Below are 17,767 nucleotides of genomic sequence, written 5' to 3'. Positions count from 1 at the left end.
ATTTTGTGCTGGATTTAAATCATTATTGTTTTTCTGCTGCCACCTTCAGCTGTCCAACCTGTGAACCTGCTTAAGCTTTCTCCCAAAAGTCATTCAGCCACCCCCATTTGCGCCTCAAATCAAACTTAGCCCCTGCAGAAAAGACACTGTCATTTTCAAAGCGTGGTCCTGTGGATGCCAAAATCAGTCCTCCCCCTCAGCCTACAGCCGTCATTACACATTCACGTTGTCGTCCGAAGCACCGGAAACCTCAAACCCTTGAACGATTATCACTAACCATCTTTCTGCCATCCGGTTGGTATCAAAAAACCAAAAAAAAAACAGGGGACGTTGCTTAGTTCTTGGCGTAAATCGTTCAGCGCTCAGACGAATAGTGGTTTTTTCTTTTTTTTAAAAACGTAGGCGCCAAATCAGAATACGCTCCGCCATCAGCTTCAAGCCCACTCGTTTCTCACGCAGGAGCAATAACAGGTGAAAATTCTACGTCTCAAGTGAGTTCCTTTCCGTCCATCGCTGCCATTGGAAATCTCGTGCTACGCATTTCCCTTTATGCCGTTGAAAAAACAGTCCCTTGAAAAATAAGCACTGCTGACTGGTTCGAGTAATTCTTTGAGGCGTAGTCGTGAGTTTTGATTCCATAGCGTGGGTTCAGGTTAGGGTTTACGCTCCAGCAATTGCGTGTTCAGTCTTTTGACCATTGCTTAATACGTTTGCGTGTTAATCCTAGAAGTGTCGTGAGGTTTCATTTTAGGTGAGAGGGTTTAATGTTTTAAATTAGATTCTATTTTATTTTATTCTTTTTTTATTAGTTTTAGATTTACGTTTATTTTTACATAGTCAATTTTTCATAGTTTCCTTTTTTTTGGATTTTGTTAAATATAAAAAATAAAAATAAAAAGATTTGTTTAGACTTAGTTTTAGATAGAGTTTGATTTAATTTTTGTTTTAGATTTGTTTTAATTAAATTCTTAATGTATTAGCCTTAGTTGTATTAGGTCTTGTTTTTATATTTTTTTTAGATTTTAACTTATATTTTGGTTAGATTCATTTTTTTAATTTTATTTAAATTAGATTTTAAATTTCAAATTTAAATTTTTCATTTTATAATAAAAAAAATAAAATAAAAAATTTAGATCCAGTTATTTTCGGGAATTGTCATATCTTTTATGCTGAGATCTAAATTTTCAAGACGAGATGCGAAATTGATATCTGGTTAATGGTTTATGTCTCGTGGTGGTTTAAAGCATTTATTTTTTGAAAACTCTCAATTGCTGGATATCGTTTTGGTCATTCTAAGAGCATTGTGATTTAGCTGATGATAGATGATTGCTGTTCATGGTCCATATTTTTATATCATTTAACAAGTAATCGTTTTAACCACAATCTCTTAAGGCACTGGTCTGCTAAATTAATCAAATCCATCTAGTGCTTTTCATATCGTGTCTCGTGTCTCCCAACCAACTGGTCGACAGTTGGTCTCATCATCTCTCAGGGACTACCCCCCTTAGCCGCGGGAGACAGGCTTAAACGGAGGGATCGGGGATCAGAGTGACAGCCCCCGGTCTGAGCGTTGTCGTGTCAATCTGCGCGACAACAGGTCCTTCAACGGTCGATATTACATCTCTAATCAACGGCTAAGATTAGATTTGGCTTGATCCATGTCTTTTGGAACCTTCTAACCTAGTTTTATATTAATATTCATTAATATTTTATTTTTCCTAAGTTTAGACTTAGGAACTCCATTAAAAATATTAATTATTTTAATATCACCCAAACTGGATAGAATCTGCCCAAACCATTTATGGGTCTTGGAGATCTCATGTGTTTTAGCCTCTCCACCAATTTTCATGGCTAGAGCACATCCAATGCTACCCCAAATCAACACTTCGGCTTCCCGGCAATAGACTTTGCACTCTTTCCTAGCTACAAGAGAACTTCGCACTTTTTCCCAGCTATAGGAGATTTCGAACTTGTGTGAGAGAATGATGCTCCAAATGAATTCGATGAGCTTGCTTTTATAGGCTCCATGTGAGGTTGAATAGGGTCATTAGGCCGACTTGATCTTCTTCTAGGCCGACATGGTGTGGAGGTTACATAAATCACTTTTGGCTCAATACTTAACCTTTTTACATGATTCAAAAGCCTAAGAAGGGTCTCTTTCAAAGTACAATGACTCTATTGACTTAGAATAAATCCTAGAAGTCCTCAACGGGGACTTTAACCTAAAACAGGGTGACTCAAGCATGAAACCCATGCTTTAATAAGTCACAATAATAATAATAATAATTATTTTATTTATTCTTTTGACAAGTACATTACATGATGACTCAAGTACATTAATGAAGACTGAACATAGTTATATTTTCCAACACATGCCACCTCCTTTAAAGGTTGAAACCACCTAATAGGGTCCTTGATTAACCCCCTTATTGAGCTTAGAGACACTTGTACATGCCAAAGCCCACTATGGAAGGGCATGCCACCATGAAATGCCCCATTGATTCCATGACTTGTAAGCTCTTTTACTTGATTATTCTAGATATTTTTTGTATTGGAGGGCAAGGGGAAGCATTGGATCTTATGCAGGATTGCAGATGGGTCTCCATTTGGGGCTTGGTCTCCCTATACGGGGTCCTAGCCCTCCAGAGGGTTGCATTAGCACCTGTAAAGTGAGCATTGAGAGCCATGGACCTCCACCATAGTAGAGACTACTTCATCGATCCCCAGCACCACTGGTTGATTGCTCGTGTTCCACCTTTTGGATGAGGATGATGCACCTGGTTCACCATGCCAAGTCGGCTCCACACTTGCACCATACACTTGGAAGATGATCTGGGCCCAAATGAGGACTTATGACACCATCCAAGCCCTTATAGATGGTTTACAGGCATTTTCGATCCACTTGGAGACCCATGAGGATGTCCTTGTGCCCCTCACACCCACTTAGGGGTACCACAGGGATTTGCTTGGAAACAAGGGGCCAACTCCTTGTCCATTATGTATGAGGTCTATTCTCACATCATGGCACACCCTGGACTTCATTAGGCCTCCTCAAAGGCCCAACAACTCACTTTATTAATCATTCTACCCTCTTGAGAGGCTTATTATTATGTTATTGAGCTATCTTGGTGGGCTTGTCACTGAGGGATGTTATTATTGCACATTATTTTATTATTTGGGGCTCAATTAGGCCAAATTAGACAAATCAAGCTCATTAGTGATTGTATAAATACAAGTGAGGTGATTCATTTTCATCATCATCACTTGGATTGGGATTTTGTAGCTCTTGAGGATTTCGCAATCCCTTTTAGAGGACGAGTTTGGATGTTATGGATGCATTTTGATGTTTGGATCTAATTCTCTCATCTTGGAGCTTCATTATTGGCATAATATGATGATTGGATATACTCATTTGTACATGTAAATAATTTTTTCATACTTATTCCTGTTATTTACTTTGTCACATGAATGTTGTTGGGATTCGCTATACAAGTCTGAAATTTATTGCTTTCCTATGCAAAATTGTGGAAATTTTCGTCTTTTGTAGCATTGCATGGGCCATGTATGAATGGGTGAATGTTCCTAGAGACTATTTTTGCTAAATACATCTTGATAAGTCATTGATTACTACATATCGAAGTATAAAGACCTTAAGTAGTTGCTCTTATGGCCTAATGTCATGCGAAGTTGCTTGAAGGCTTCCTTGATTAGGTAAATCCTTTGCAAAAAATAAATTCTCCTTGATTCCATCTCTCCCAAAGGCAAGGCACTAATCCATCCACTAGTCGTCACCTAAACGCTTATCTTTCTTGCCTCCTCTCTCTCTTTCTAGGCCTAGCCATCATAGGGCACCTAGGGCATCACTTTTGTCCCATTGTAGCCATCAAAATACTTCATTCCCTTGTCCATAATTGCGCTAGGGTTTTTCTAAAGTCCCTCCAAATTTCAAGAAATTTCGACAGTGGGAACTTGAGATATAGCAAGCCCTAGCTCGAGGACCATTTCTTGCCCTAAGTTTCCCTTGGCTAGTGTCCTCATTAGGATCATTGCATTCAATTCTCAAAAGAAAAGTTGTCCTTTGATCCTCTTCTCTTCCATAATTAGGTCAAGCCCCTCCTTGGTTGATCAACTCCATATCCTTGACCTAATTTTAGGTCCACTTGGTCTTTTGTGGTCCCGCAACCTTACAACTCCAATTCCACAAAGATCACATAAAGACCAATTCTCCATAAGGATTTCTAGGCCTAGGAATCATCTTTACAAGATATACTCCCAAACCCTAGCCTCAAGAATCCTCTTAGCCCTTCCTAGAGAGCATATCACCTTGCTTCCCGAGCAAGAAAGCCATATAATTGAGTCTCTCTTGTGAATAGGCCTTAGGAATCACTCCTCATCCTCTTATTGATCTATTCATCCAATGATTTCCCTTATTCTGGGTCTCCTCCCATCAATGAAAGTCCATAAAGAGTAGGGAACCTTAGCTGAGGTGACAATGGGATATCGCTCCATTGTTGCCCTCGACCTAGTAGTTGCTCTATAGGATCCCCTCCTAGGACCCCTGCTAGTTTGAGTGGTAACAATCCCACTGTTACTGCGTTTTTGGGACTTATGGACCCTTAGGAAACATTCCAAAACTATTGGGGACTTCATTGAGGACTTGGGGACTTGTTGGCCATCCCCAAAATGTTCCAGGTAAATTTCAGACACGTTCCAAACAGAATCCAGGGATGTTCTGGGCAGATTTCAAGGATTTTCTGGCAAATTTCAGGGATATTCTAGGCATATATCTTCAGTTTTGACAATCATGGGCATTGATGATTGGACAATATGATTATTTTCCCATCCATTATTTTTGTATTGCACTGAATCTAAATCTATTGTACAAGTTACAACTCAAAACATGTGTTTTGTATCATGGGTTTCAATTTGGGTTTTTGGTGATTTGAATATTGTATTTTCAGCAAAAACATTACAACAAGGAAAGCCTCCATGTCAAGAAAAAGAAATGCAACATTCCAAATGACTGATCCTTGCAATTATTGTTCTTGTTCTTCTCAATTTTTGGGTCATCTGAGTTTTTATATATTGTACATGGGTTCCCAAGGGTCAGTAAAGTCCAGTGCTTCCCCTTTCCCAACCTCAAGCATTGTGAAAACAATCAAATAGTAGTGACTTGGATTGGGTACTAAATATTTCAATAGATTCATATTTAGTTACCTTTTTAATCTGAAATATGAATCTAATCTCTTAACAAAACCAAAGAGTTTTATAGTGGTTTTCAATACAGTTGCTAAAATATGCAAAACCTATTGAGAAGCAAAAGATGTATATGACATATGTTTTAACGTAATAATCATTAATAAGAAATAGGAGAAAGAAGAGCTGTTATAGAGACAGTTCTCTGTCTCATAGACCATGGACCTTATTGCAAATTGCAAACAGTGAAACTTAAGTTTTCTAAAACTAAACTGCATTTTGCTCATCTCTAGCAGCCAATAATGGAGTGTCACTCCGCCCTTTATTGCTCAATCTTTCTCAAAATTGGCGAGTGTAAGGGTTGTGCATAATACTATATAGTATAGCTTGCTATGCTTACAAGCTTGAAGCAAGTACAAATGCTTATACTGAATTTTAAATTTTTAATATTTTATTATTATTATTATATAATGGTTCATCCCCAACCCGTCGTCCTTTGAAAATTTGAGGGTGCACTCTAGCCGTCCCAAAGATGTGTCCCTGTTCTCGCCATTTCCCTGTCCCGAAAACCAATGCAACATAGGTTGTAACATTCTCCACATCGATTTCTTTATCTAAATAGCCATTTAGAAAGGTTGATTTCGCATCCATTTGAGATACAGTTCACTTGTGTTGTGCAATGATTGCCAATACAGTCCTGATAGCATTAAGTCTTGCCACTGGAAAGGAGGTTCAAGAATAATCTACTTTAGCTCTGGGAAAATCCCTTGGCAACAAATCCTATCTTGTCCCGATCCACAAAACCATCTACACGATATTTTACCTTAAAGATCCATTTGACACCAATAACATGTTTATCTTTTGGAAGCTGCACTAATTCCCATGTATTATTTCTGTGATTTGCTTCCATCTCTTCATTCATAGCATCAATCCATACTTTTTCTTTTGTTGCTTCTCCAAATATAATTGGTTCCACTAAATTTTGCTAAGTAAAGCAAAATTAACAGAGTAATTTAAAGTTCTTTGATGTATATATTGCTGAGATGTCTTACTTTTCTTGGATGATTTTGGCTTGATGTTGGGGTTGAACTAGGCCTTGGTGTACAGTTACCCCCAGAACATGTACCGCTAGATGAACTTGAGCTTTTGCCAGAGATTGCAAGAGGTGGAGGACATATTATATCATCTTCTATTTGTGCAATCACTGATTTTTCTTGTTACTCTCCTTTCCACTGCCACAGTTCCAATTCGTTGAAGAGTACATCGTGACTTTCAATCAGTTTCATGTTAACGGATTATAAAATCTGTAACCTTTATTTTCTTCAGAGCATCTCACAAAAATACAAGGCTGGGATTCTGCATCCAATTTCTTCCGCTTCTGACCTGGAATATGTACATATGCCACACAGCTGAAAATTCTCAAATGAGCCATAAAAGGCTTATGACCACTCCAAGCTTCCTTTGGAGTGATAGTTTTCACTGGCATAATGGAACAATGATTTAAAATGTATGTTGTTGTTGGCACCACTTTTCATTATTGGGAATGGTTGTTTTCCTAACATACTTTGTGCCATTTCTATAATGGTACGTTCCTTTCTGCCACACCATTTTGTGGAGGAGTGTAAGCGGCAGCAGGCTATCTCTTGATTTCATTACTTTTGTAGAAATCATATAACACTTGCCAAAAAGATCATGATTTCCAATCATATGATTTGAGTAGCCACTATCCAGAAACAATATATCTTTATCATCTTCTTTTGCTAGGCCACATGTGGAGTAGTTATAATGCTCAAAATATTCCTCACTATAGCTGACCCTTGACCTATTCAAGTCAGATTTCTTCCTCTTACACTCAGACTCATAGTGCCCAAGGCATTGTAATTACCTGCACTGGATATTTCTGCAGTCTGAATAATTTCTGCTACTTCATCTGCCATGTGCCTTTCATTTTTTATATTGTTGAGAATATTACGGTTGAGTCCTTTGTCTGTTATGGTCTTGCACTGTGAGACATTCTCCGACAATGCACCTCAAGTGAGACCTTACCCGTAACAAGGAATTGATATACAGACACTAAACCACAACGCCTTTCTTGGACACCTATGTGGACCCTGGTCTGCATTTCAAGCCAACAAACCCACACAAAATCTGTCCCAATAGACCGACAGAGTACTGACAACTAGCACTGAAGCTGATTAACCTTGAGCATCATAAATACAACAATCTGATAGAGCAACAATGAATAGCACATCTATAGATGAAGAAAAGTTGAAAATATGATATGTAGCCATGTGACTATCCTAGAGAACCAGCAAGCACTGGGGCTGTTTACCCATGTGTCTCAGTGTATAATGGTAGACCCATATGTCATCTTCAACAATTTTACAATCCATAGAAGTAGGTTTTCTCAGTGGGACAGTTTCTCGATGCTGTTTCTAGTTTCTCATTGTATGAAAGATTTATAGTCATCTTGTATTTGTAAAAAAATTCACCTTTTTATTGAGGAGAGGTAAAATCTAAGAACTATTATTTCCATGATTAAAGGGGTGTGTTAAAGTATAATAGTTGATAATATTAGCACTCATTGATACTTGTGTCACTATATATATGTGTGTGTGTGTGTGTGTGTGTGTGATCATTGTAACATTGACGTTTAAATTTAGTGGTTTGGTGACTAGACCACCATAACCCACCTAAAGTGTTATAAGATAATGTAATGAGGGATGATTAACTTGTCTGAGAAAATGCAAGGTTGCAGTATCCATAATAAAGTTTATTCACTAGGTTTCTCTCTCCACCATTGAATTTATGAATGTATGCACCCTAAATTCCTACAGATATCTGATATGATTCAACTCAACATTAATTTCTCCAGCATGCAGATAGACATCACCAAAACAGAATAGATTTGACAGCTTTGGCATTATCATATATTACCTTCTCTGATGAAATTTGGAAAGTTTGGAGGAGCACCATTTGCATTTTGAATACGCTTATTTTGTTCAAGAAGGCGCTGTTCATCATAAGAACTCAACTTTCGCTCCCTTACAGTGACAGCAGATGCAGATGGTCCAGATGCTGTCAGCAGCATCCCTAAGCATACTGAAGCTAATGAAAAGAAACACCTTCGCCCTACCAATGCAGGAAAATATTGATCTGTTAATCTCATCAATGGTTCATCCTCACTGGCATTCGTGCAATTGCTTGAGGAGCAACTACTAAGATTTCTTTCCACCCCATGTGGGTGCCATCTTTCTGCTGGACACTGTAAAGTAGAAGCAAGGAACATAGAATCCTCCCCACAATGTTCATATTGTTTAGGCCTACAACATTTGGCATGTTTGTCTCCTCCGTGAAGCTTAAACTCTCCTAGACCACAGCTCAAACTGAGTATATAAAATCCACGCTCCTTGTAAATATTGGAAAAGCAATCGGATGAAGATGTGGCAGCTTGCAACAACTGCTTGCCAGATACGCACTGACAATGATAAGTGTGAGAACCAGCTGCAACCAAACCAACAAGAAAATTAGAGCCACTGTCTAAGCTTGCAAAACAGAGTATCTGAACTAGCTTTGGCTAAACAATAATCAAGAAATAACCTTAAAAAGGCGTTTTGAAATTTGAATTGGTGCTTATCAATGTTTCTCAACAAAATCACTATCTTTTCAAAACCTGCAAAAGTAACTTCTTATAATCCTCACAAAACAGAAAACACTAAATTAGGCATTAAAGAAACTGGATGATCTCCTGGTTACCAGACAAGGCCATTAGTTTCTTTTAATCCTAACAAAACAGTAAACACTATCGGACATTGGGTTCAGCGCTCCCCGTGTGTTTCGCGACATGGACTAACTGTCTCTCGTGGATCCTAACTCTGGCAATTGTAGTGGAGAATAACGCCTGCAGGTTTTGGTCTAATGGCAATCGTGATTCCAACAAACACAAAATTAGGCATTAAAGGAACCAATGCGTTAAAGGAACTAGATGATCTCATGGTTATCAAACAAGGCCATTGATTTCGTGGATAGGTAAACATATGCCATGGGACATCACTTTTGCTCCTGAAAATTATAATGTACTCTAGAATATTTAGGAACAAATTTCTAAAGATAGTAGGTTTAAAATCAAAATAGCTGAAGGCAAAGCATAAACGGAATTCTCTTTTACAGACACATGGCGCATCTTAGGCTGCAATTAAACTTTTAAACCATAAATACCAGATAAAGGATGGTCTTTGACAAACATGAAACTCGATAAAACCTAGTTAGACTATTTGCAAAATATTCCCTAGAAGTTTAAGCAATCATTGGCACTTTTCATAGATCAAATAATAGCAAGGTATATGAAGGAGGTATATGATACGTAGACAGAACTGTGAATAAACTCCACAACAAAAATTGCTTTATTGATGTTGAAACACATATTTATACAAATGAAAAATAGAGACGAGATAGTTGTGTCTGAATAACTTCTCAGTAACTTATTAACGATAAAAGCGAGAAAAACTACCAACTAATACTAACTAATAATATACAAAGTAATCCCGAAGGATTAGTCAACATTCCCCCCTTAATCCGAAGGGACATCTGACATGCCAAGTAACATTCTGAATTTTCAAACTTTTCACATCCTAATGCTTTGGTAAAGATATCTGCAATTTGCTCTGAAGTAGGACAATGTGTCAGATGAATGGTTTTGGCCTCTACATGATGTCGAATCAAGTGATATTTTGTGTTGATATGTTTGGTTCGATCATGGAATCTAGGATTCTTGGCCAATTGAATTGCAGAAGTGTTGTCAATAAAGAGAGGCATTGAAGTCTTTTGTTTCTCCTGTAAATCTTCAAGTATTTTCTAAAGCCAAACGATTTATGTTGTAGCCTATGTTGTAGCTTGAGTAGCAGCAACTTATTCGGCTTCAGTGGTAGAATCGGCAGGTATTAGAATAATGCTATTTTAGTGTTTAATGCTCATTTATGTATTTTATTTGGATAAGATCGATTGTGATCTTATTAGCAGTTTCTTATTAGAAACTCGTTGTTTCTGTCTCTTAGTCGAAACTCATTGTTCCTGTAAATACATTTGTATTATTTATTGAGCTTCGTTGCTCATTGTAAATCAATTCAATTCATTCATTCATTATCGTATCAGAGCTCGGGTATTTTTTTCGAAATAATTTTTTCATTGTTTGAAAAATTTCGTGCTTCATTTCAAAATTGCTCTCTAGGAGTCTGAAAAAAATTTACTGGGCGTCACAATTTCTGAGCCGCAATTTTTTTTTGGCCATCGCGTTTGTTTTCCGCTTGAGTTCGACAGGTGCGAGTTAGTTTGCGATTTGGGATTCGAAGCAGGCCTTGGCAAACACCACCGGAGCCTCCGCAGATATCATCTTGACATTCTCATTGTCTGACTTCATTATCGTCTTGATTCTCGCAAGAAGGGGATTGTGATTTCTGAAATCAACAGCGTGCTCGATTTCCTGCATCTGGTTGGCCAAGAAAACCTCGATCTGCTGCTGCTGCTAGTGAGACAGCTGTCGTTGGTTCCTGTTGCTTCTAGGTCGGATTCTGCCTGGAGTTTCGGTGTTGCCCTTGTGACCCACGTAGTACTCCCGCCGCCCGGAGGTGCCGCCGCGCAAGCTCATATTCAAATTCGAATCCAGCGTGGACGGGATACCTGCTGCGTCCAGACTAGCGTATCTGATATCGCGATCTGACGGCGAAGGAGAGAGGGTCAAGAGACTCCTGCGGGCGATTTATCATTTGAGGAATCAGTATCTCTTGCACTTGGACAAGGCGGCTCGCGATGCCGAGAGGATAAGTCTCGGATTACACGTGCAGTCGGTGCCTGTTTTTGCAACGGCTGGAAATGTCAATATAATTGGACGTCTGCCATTGCCATAATTCGATCGTTGGTCCATTTTTTTGCGAGGGATTGGTCTCGCTGCTCTCAATTACGTCTGGTATCGCTCCCAATTTGCCCCTGACAATTCTGGTAGCTCTGACTTTCAAAATTTTTGCCCACGCCTGCCCGTATCAATCTCTCTCAGTATATGTTTTTGGTTCTTCAGAAAACATAGATTTTTTGCATACATGTTAGTTTCTGGGCATGCAATTATCCTCCAAGTTTCTCCCTGCCTAAGCTTCTCAGAACGATTTCTGGTTCTATTTCATATTGCACCAGCACCTGTCAGATTTTGTCCGGATCAGCCAGCATCTGCATTGAAATCTGTGCCGGACTCCTTTGTTGTTTTAAGTGTCTTGGGAAACATGCAGATGGCCTCGCTAACCAACCTGATGTTGGAAGGTAGTCAGCGCTTTAATGGCACCAATTATAACATCTGGAAACAGAGAATGTTGACCATTTTTGAATATAGGCGTCTTGACCAGCTCGTTTTGGGCAAAGAGCTCAGTCCTAGTACACCTGGTGCAAATCAAGATAAGTTTGATGATCGAAATCAAGAGGTTGTTATGCTTCTCAAACTCTCTGTGACTGATGATCAATTACCACAAATTCCTTCCGACAAGACAGCTACTGAAATCTGGCAACATTTGAAGGAATTGCACGAGACATCCGACAAGAGCAGAGCTTTCTTTCTAAAGAATCAATTGTTCTCCATCATGATGGACGAATGTATGTCTTTACAGGAACATCTTAACAAGATTAAAGACATTCGAGATCAGCTTGAAGCCATTGGTCAGACCATGGAGGAAGAAGATATGGTAGTCATCACTCTGAAAAGTCTACCAAAACCTTATGAGCACTTCATAGAAACACTCAACATTACCTCCACTAATGTTGATCTGAAGTTTCCAGAGTTATGCACCAAACTCATGCAGCGGGATCATTGGAAACAGCAGTTTGGTAATGGTGCTTCATTAGCCTCCTCAGAAAATGCTTTTGCTGCCAACTATAAGTCCTCTCAGTCCTTTCAGCAGAAAGGTTTTTCTCAGCCTTCTGATCCTGCTAAGAAGAAAAATGTGCAGTGTAATTACTATCACAAGTTAGGCCACATGAAGAAATATTGCCGACAGAGGATTGCTTTTGAACAGAAGAAGCAAGGAGGGTCTCATCAGAGAGCGAATGTTGCAGAACATTCCGAGTAGAAGTAGTAGGTACATATTGCTTTCGTGATCTCCAAGTGATAGTTGTTGGTCCAAGAGACATTAAATAACCAGAAGTAGACACCCCATGCTCTTTATCACCATCAAAATCAACATCTAAATAACCAGTGAGATGGAAGTCTGAGACTTTAGAATATTTCATGCCATATGACTTAGTGCCTTTTAAATATTTAAGCACTCATTTTGCTGCGACCCAATGATCTTCACAGCACTAATGCATAAACCTAGAAAGTATTCCTACAACAAAAGTTATGTCAAGACGAGTAGTAAGATAAATCAAACTTCCAACAAGTTGTTTGTACTTTGTTGGATCTTCAAATGGACTGCCTTCATTTGAAGTAAGCTTTAGGTTCTGCTCCATTGGAGTAGAAACATAATTACAATCCTGCATTCCAAATTTACTCAATAACTATCCAATATACTTTTTCTAAGAAATAAAAATATGCTTAGGTTTCTGATCAACTTCAATTCCTAAATAATAATGAAGTAAACCAAAATTTGTCATATCAAAAACCTTTTGTAGCTCTTTTTTAACAGATGTTATATAATCATCATTGTTCCCTGTGATAAGTAAATCATCAACATAGACAACTAGATATACAATTGATCTTCTGACTTTCTTGACAAATAAAGTTGCATCATCTAGATCGAAATGCTTATAATTCAACTTGAGAAGATGCTCAGTTAGTTTTTCATACCATGCTCGGGGTGCTTGTTTCAAACCATACAAGGATTTCACCAATTTGCATACCTTCTGCTCTTTTCCTTTAACAAAAAAACCCTTTGGTTGAAACATATAGACATCTTCTTTTAGATCTCCATTTAAGAAGGCAGTTTTTACATCCATGTGATGTATTTTCCATCATTTTTGAGCTGCAAGAGAAAATAAAGTTCTAATAGTGCCCCATTTAGTTGTAGGAGCAAATGTTTTTGTATAATCAACACCTTCTTTTTGTGCATACCCCTTTGCTACAAGTCTTGCTTTGTGCTTGTCAAGTGAACCATTTGCCTTATACTTAATTTTATAAACCCACTTACAACCAATGGGTTTGATGCCAACAGGAGGATCCACCAACCTCCAAGTGCCATTTTCAATGAGAATATCATACTCCTTTTGCATTGCATCTTTCCATTCATTACAACTAGCAGCTTCTTCAAAGGTAGTAGGTTCATTAACAATAGAAAAATTAAATTCACAATCATAAGAATTATGGGAATTGTTACCTGAGCTTGAAGTAACATCCCCTTCATTTCCTTTATTCTGTTTATCAGAACTTCCTGTATCAAATTCATCATACTTTCTTGGAAATGTCCTGATCCGTGTTGATCTTCGTAGTGATTGTTGTGGTGGTTGCTCATCTTGAAGAACGGGCTCTTCAAGAGCAATTTCTAATCCTGTAAAAACATTATTACCATCCAATTTTTCTTCAGCAAAAACATTATTATCATCATCCAATTTTTCTTCATTTCCTATTGAAGATGGCAAATTTATTGAAGGAAAATCCACAGATTGATCTAGAATGTGAATCCCCACTTCAAGATGTGGAAGATCATTATCCCATTCATAATAAAACTTTTTGGAAGTGAATTTATCCAAATGGCTGAGTTGTCTATCAACAATGGAAGCGTCTATAGCAGATTCAAGAAAAATTACATCTCGTGAAACAATAAATTTCTTGTTCTCCTCATCATACAACCTGTAAGCTTTGGAAGTGTTGTCGTCCGAATTGTACAGGCACCGCAACAACCGCTCAGGGCGGGGGCTATCACTCTGATCCCTATCAACTCTGTTCTAGTTGTCTCCCAATAGCAAGCTATGGGGGGTAGTCCCTATGGAATGAGGTCAAGGAAAACAAGTTGGAAACCAACTTATTTGGGAGACACGGATGAGTGGCCTAGTTACTTGGTTAAATTTAGCAAGATTAGTGATTAGAATAGATTTTAAGTATGAGACCAGTGCCTTAATGGAGTCACAATTCTTGCTTATGATAAATTTAAGACCAAGTGACCAGATGGACACCCACTGCTTGAATGATTACCTAACCTATATGATATGCAATTCCTAAGACCTATGTGAGGTGTAGTGATCTTGGATAATTTTAATTATATGCCTAGTCTAAGTATGACCTTCCCTTAACTATTTTGAAGTTGGGCTCAAAGGTAGGTTGTGAGAAGGAGGCCAACAGGAAGCAGGCTAGGGTTTGATTAATGATACCTTCTATTGTGCTCCTATCACCCGATGCCTCCGACGTTGCAAAGACTGTGGCTCTGACGACTGCAAGGTCATCGTGTTAACCACCGAAGAGTTGCCAAGCCCCTCAAGCTAGGTGAGAAGGGTTGCCCTAGAATTTCTACCAACCTAGCTTATGCTAGGGGATAAGTTTTAATGCAAGCTAGATCTGGGATGCTTATGCAAGATATTATGAGTGAGATTATCTTGAGTTGAGATTGTTTATGCTACTTAAGTACTAAGTGTGAATTAGCTTATAGCGAGAGTACTTAACAAGGATGAGACACAATCTTGAACAAGATAAATTGCTTTAGAGACACAAGTGCAAAACTTCAACAAATTCTCACAAGATGTAAAATGCCAATTTTTCAACAATGTTCAATACTACTTCAAGATAAACCAATCACCATTCAAGATAGCCAAATGAAAACTTGCCAAAGACTATGAAAATTCCTACACTCAAGGAACCCTTACTACAGCAAATCTGAATCTACTTCACCTACTTGATTTTTAAATTACATTCATCAAGTTATTCTTCTGAATATTGAAGAAAATTACTTCTGCAACCTACACTAATTAAATATTTGATCTCATGAAATAGAAAACAAAGCAAAGAACACGATATATAGGCCACAATTATTTTTGGACACAATAGTCCCTGGAAAAACCAATGCGGGACAACCAATGGAGCAGTTCTGAGGGTTTATTATTATGCAGGAGAAATACCTGAATACAAATCTAGGATGCTCATCTAGCAATCCTTTACAGAGAAAAATATTGGTGGAAAATCTGAGTAAGTTTTACCTCACTTCACCCGGCAGAATTTTGATTGATCCGGCACAAGACTGGCTAACCCCGGCTATTTCTACGTCTGCACTGCGTAGGCTCTGCGTTAGCCCTGCATTAGCTTCTCTACCCTCTACGTCAGCTATCCCGGCAGTTCCAGTAGTTCCCGACAGTTCTGGATTCTATGTGACAGGCAGCTTTTTTGCTCTGCGCAGGCCTTTCTAGCAATGCATGGGCCCAGGTTGGCCCAACGTCAGCTCTCCCAGCTACCACGCTGCCTCTCTGCAAGCTCTCTCTGCCTCTCTACCAGTACTCTCCGAAAAGTCCTTCTCCCGGATTATCACTGCCCCTCTGCTGCTGAATGATCACTTAGTTCGAATTTCTCAGCTTCCTAGCCCCAGAAATCAAACTCTAGATCAATTCTCTCTGTGTGTGTATTTCCAAATGAACCCCAAGCCTCCATTTTATACTTTTCTTGTTGAGTCTTAACGATCGAGATTAAATCTCTAATCAACGACTAAGATTAAAACATGACTTGATCCAACTTCTAGATCATTCTCACCCATATTTTGATTAATACCCATTAATATTTTAATTTCCCTAAGTTTAGACTTAGGAACTCCATTAAAAATATTAATTATTTTAATCAAATACAATCCGGGTGGAATTTCACCAAACGGCACCCATATTTTGATTAATACCCATTAATATTTTAATTTCCCTAAGTTTAGACTTAGGAACTCCATTAAAAATATTAATTATTTTAATCAAATACAATCCGGGTGGAATTTCACCAAACGGTTTAAGGGTTCTTTAGAACTCATGTGCCTTAGCCTCTCCACCAATTTTCAAGGCTAGAGCATTTCCGATGCTACCAAAAACTAACACTCCCTCTTAGTGAGAAAGTGCTCTAGCAACAATGTTCACCTGCATACTGCTCTGTTTCCGAAGCACCTCATTTCTGCACTATTGTTGCCACCAACACTATGTCGTTGTTGCTATTGTATTGTTGCCCATGACACTGCCACTGCTGCATCTGTTATGCCGCTGGCACTGCCACTGCTAACACTGCATCCGTATTGCAACTCAGTTGCTAAGAGAAGCAACTGAAAACATCCAAAATTAGTTGAAATTAACTGTATTCAACATAATACAATGAATGTTGGAATCTGATTGTTGTTGATTCTGACCCTATGAATCTTCTGCGTTGTTGCTGAACTCCTGCACTGTGCCAACTGCATTGTTTCCAACCTTGCTCTGCGCTGATCAGTTTCTGGTCCTCAACTACTGCATCTATCCTCCAAACACTCTACTACATCATCTGACACTAAGTCCATCTCGCTACTGCTGAATCTTGGGCTCCCGTAGCAAGGCATTGATCCAAGAGGTGGACTCCTCAAGGATCCTGCCCACATGTAGTCCTCCTGACTACAGCTCAATATCGCCCCATCTCCCGCCTAGATATGCATGGGCACTCATGGCAAACTTATCCTCGTCAATCTTTGCTAAAGCAGCGTTAGGATCATGTTTCTCATCCTTATCCTTTTTCTTCAAAGGACACTGGGATGCATAGTGGTCCATCTCACACAAATGAAACATTTCACCTTCGAAATGTCCTCCTTTCGCTTCGGCTTCTATTGTCCCTTTGATGCCAGAGATGTGTTCTCCTCCTCCTCCTTCATCTTTGTGCCACTCCCACAACTACCATTGAGGTTGACCTTCACTAGGTCCCTCCTTCACTCCTCCTTTTGAAGAGTCGCCCACATCTCCTCCCATGAAGGTAGTTTTTCTCTGCCCAATATGCCTTGGACGAAAACTTGCCATTCATTCGAGACTCCATTCAGGGCTATCCTCACCATCGCGGTTGGCTGAGGAGTAGACCCCACTACAGCAAGTTCGTCTCTAGTACCCTTAAGATGCTAAAGATAGAGGTTCACCCCTTCTCCTTTCTGCATCAAATTCCGTTGCAACTTCTACTCCAAATACATCTTTTGTTGTTTGGAAGAGCCTTCATACAGTGACGACAAGGCTTCCCACATCTCTCGGGCTGTATCCTTGCCCTGCAAGTGTGAGACCACATGATCTCGAACTCCGTCAAGAATGAGCCTCTTTGCCTTCCTCTGCTCGGCTTTATACTTCTTCTTTTGATTGTTCACAGTAGGAACAGCTACAACACTTTTGACATATGCCTCAAGATCATATTCCTCCAGAACAGCTAAGATTCTGGTCTTCTAGATGACATAGTTGGAGGTTTCGTCTAACCTGTCCTGATCTCTACGCCCATGTGATGCCATCTCACCCAATTGTCAAACTGACTCCTCTAGTCACTGCTTAGCACTGCTCAGCTACTCAGCAAGTGAGAAGTTCAAAATTTTTGGCGGAAAGTTCTCTGAGGAGAAAATTCTTGTTCTACGTGTCTTCGTTTTTTTTC

General features: G+C 39.0%; 1 protein-coding gene across 4 annotated transcripts in view; it reads right to left on the bottom strand.

Moving 5' to 3' along the window:
- LOC149141664 (FKBP-like peptidyl-prolyl cis-trans isomerase family protein) overlaps window positions 1-17,767 on the bottom strand; it is a 348,564-nt gene that overhangs the window by 314,500 nt on the left and 16,297 nt on the right. For all 4 annotated transcript variants that reach the window (XM_089448330.1, XM_089448331.1, XM_089448329.1 and 1 more), the window contains exon 2: window positions 8,134-8,700. In XM_089448330.1, coding sequence (XP_089304456.1) covers window positions 8,134-8,700 — 567 coding nt within the window. The remainder of the gene's footprint in view (window positions 1-8,133; window positions 8,701-17,767) is intronic.

This window comes from Pinus tabuliformis, chromosome X, assembly GCF_031772625.1.
Source record: "Pinus tabuliformis cultivar Carrire ecotype Pingquan chromosome X, CPIR1, whole genome shotgun sequence".
Classification (NCBI taxonomy): domain Eukaryota; kingdom Viridiplantae; phylum Streptophyta; class Pinopsida; order Pinales; family Pinaceae; genus Pinus; species Pinus tabuliformis.
The sequence above is the reverse complement of the archived record's forward strand: the minus strand, read 5'-3'. Positions and strand labels throughout refer to the sequence as shown.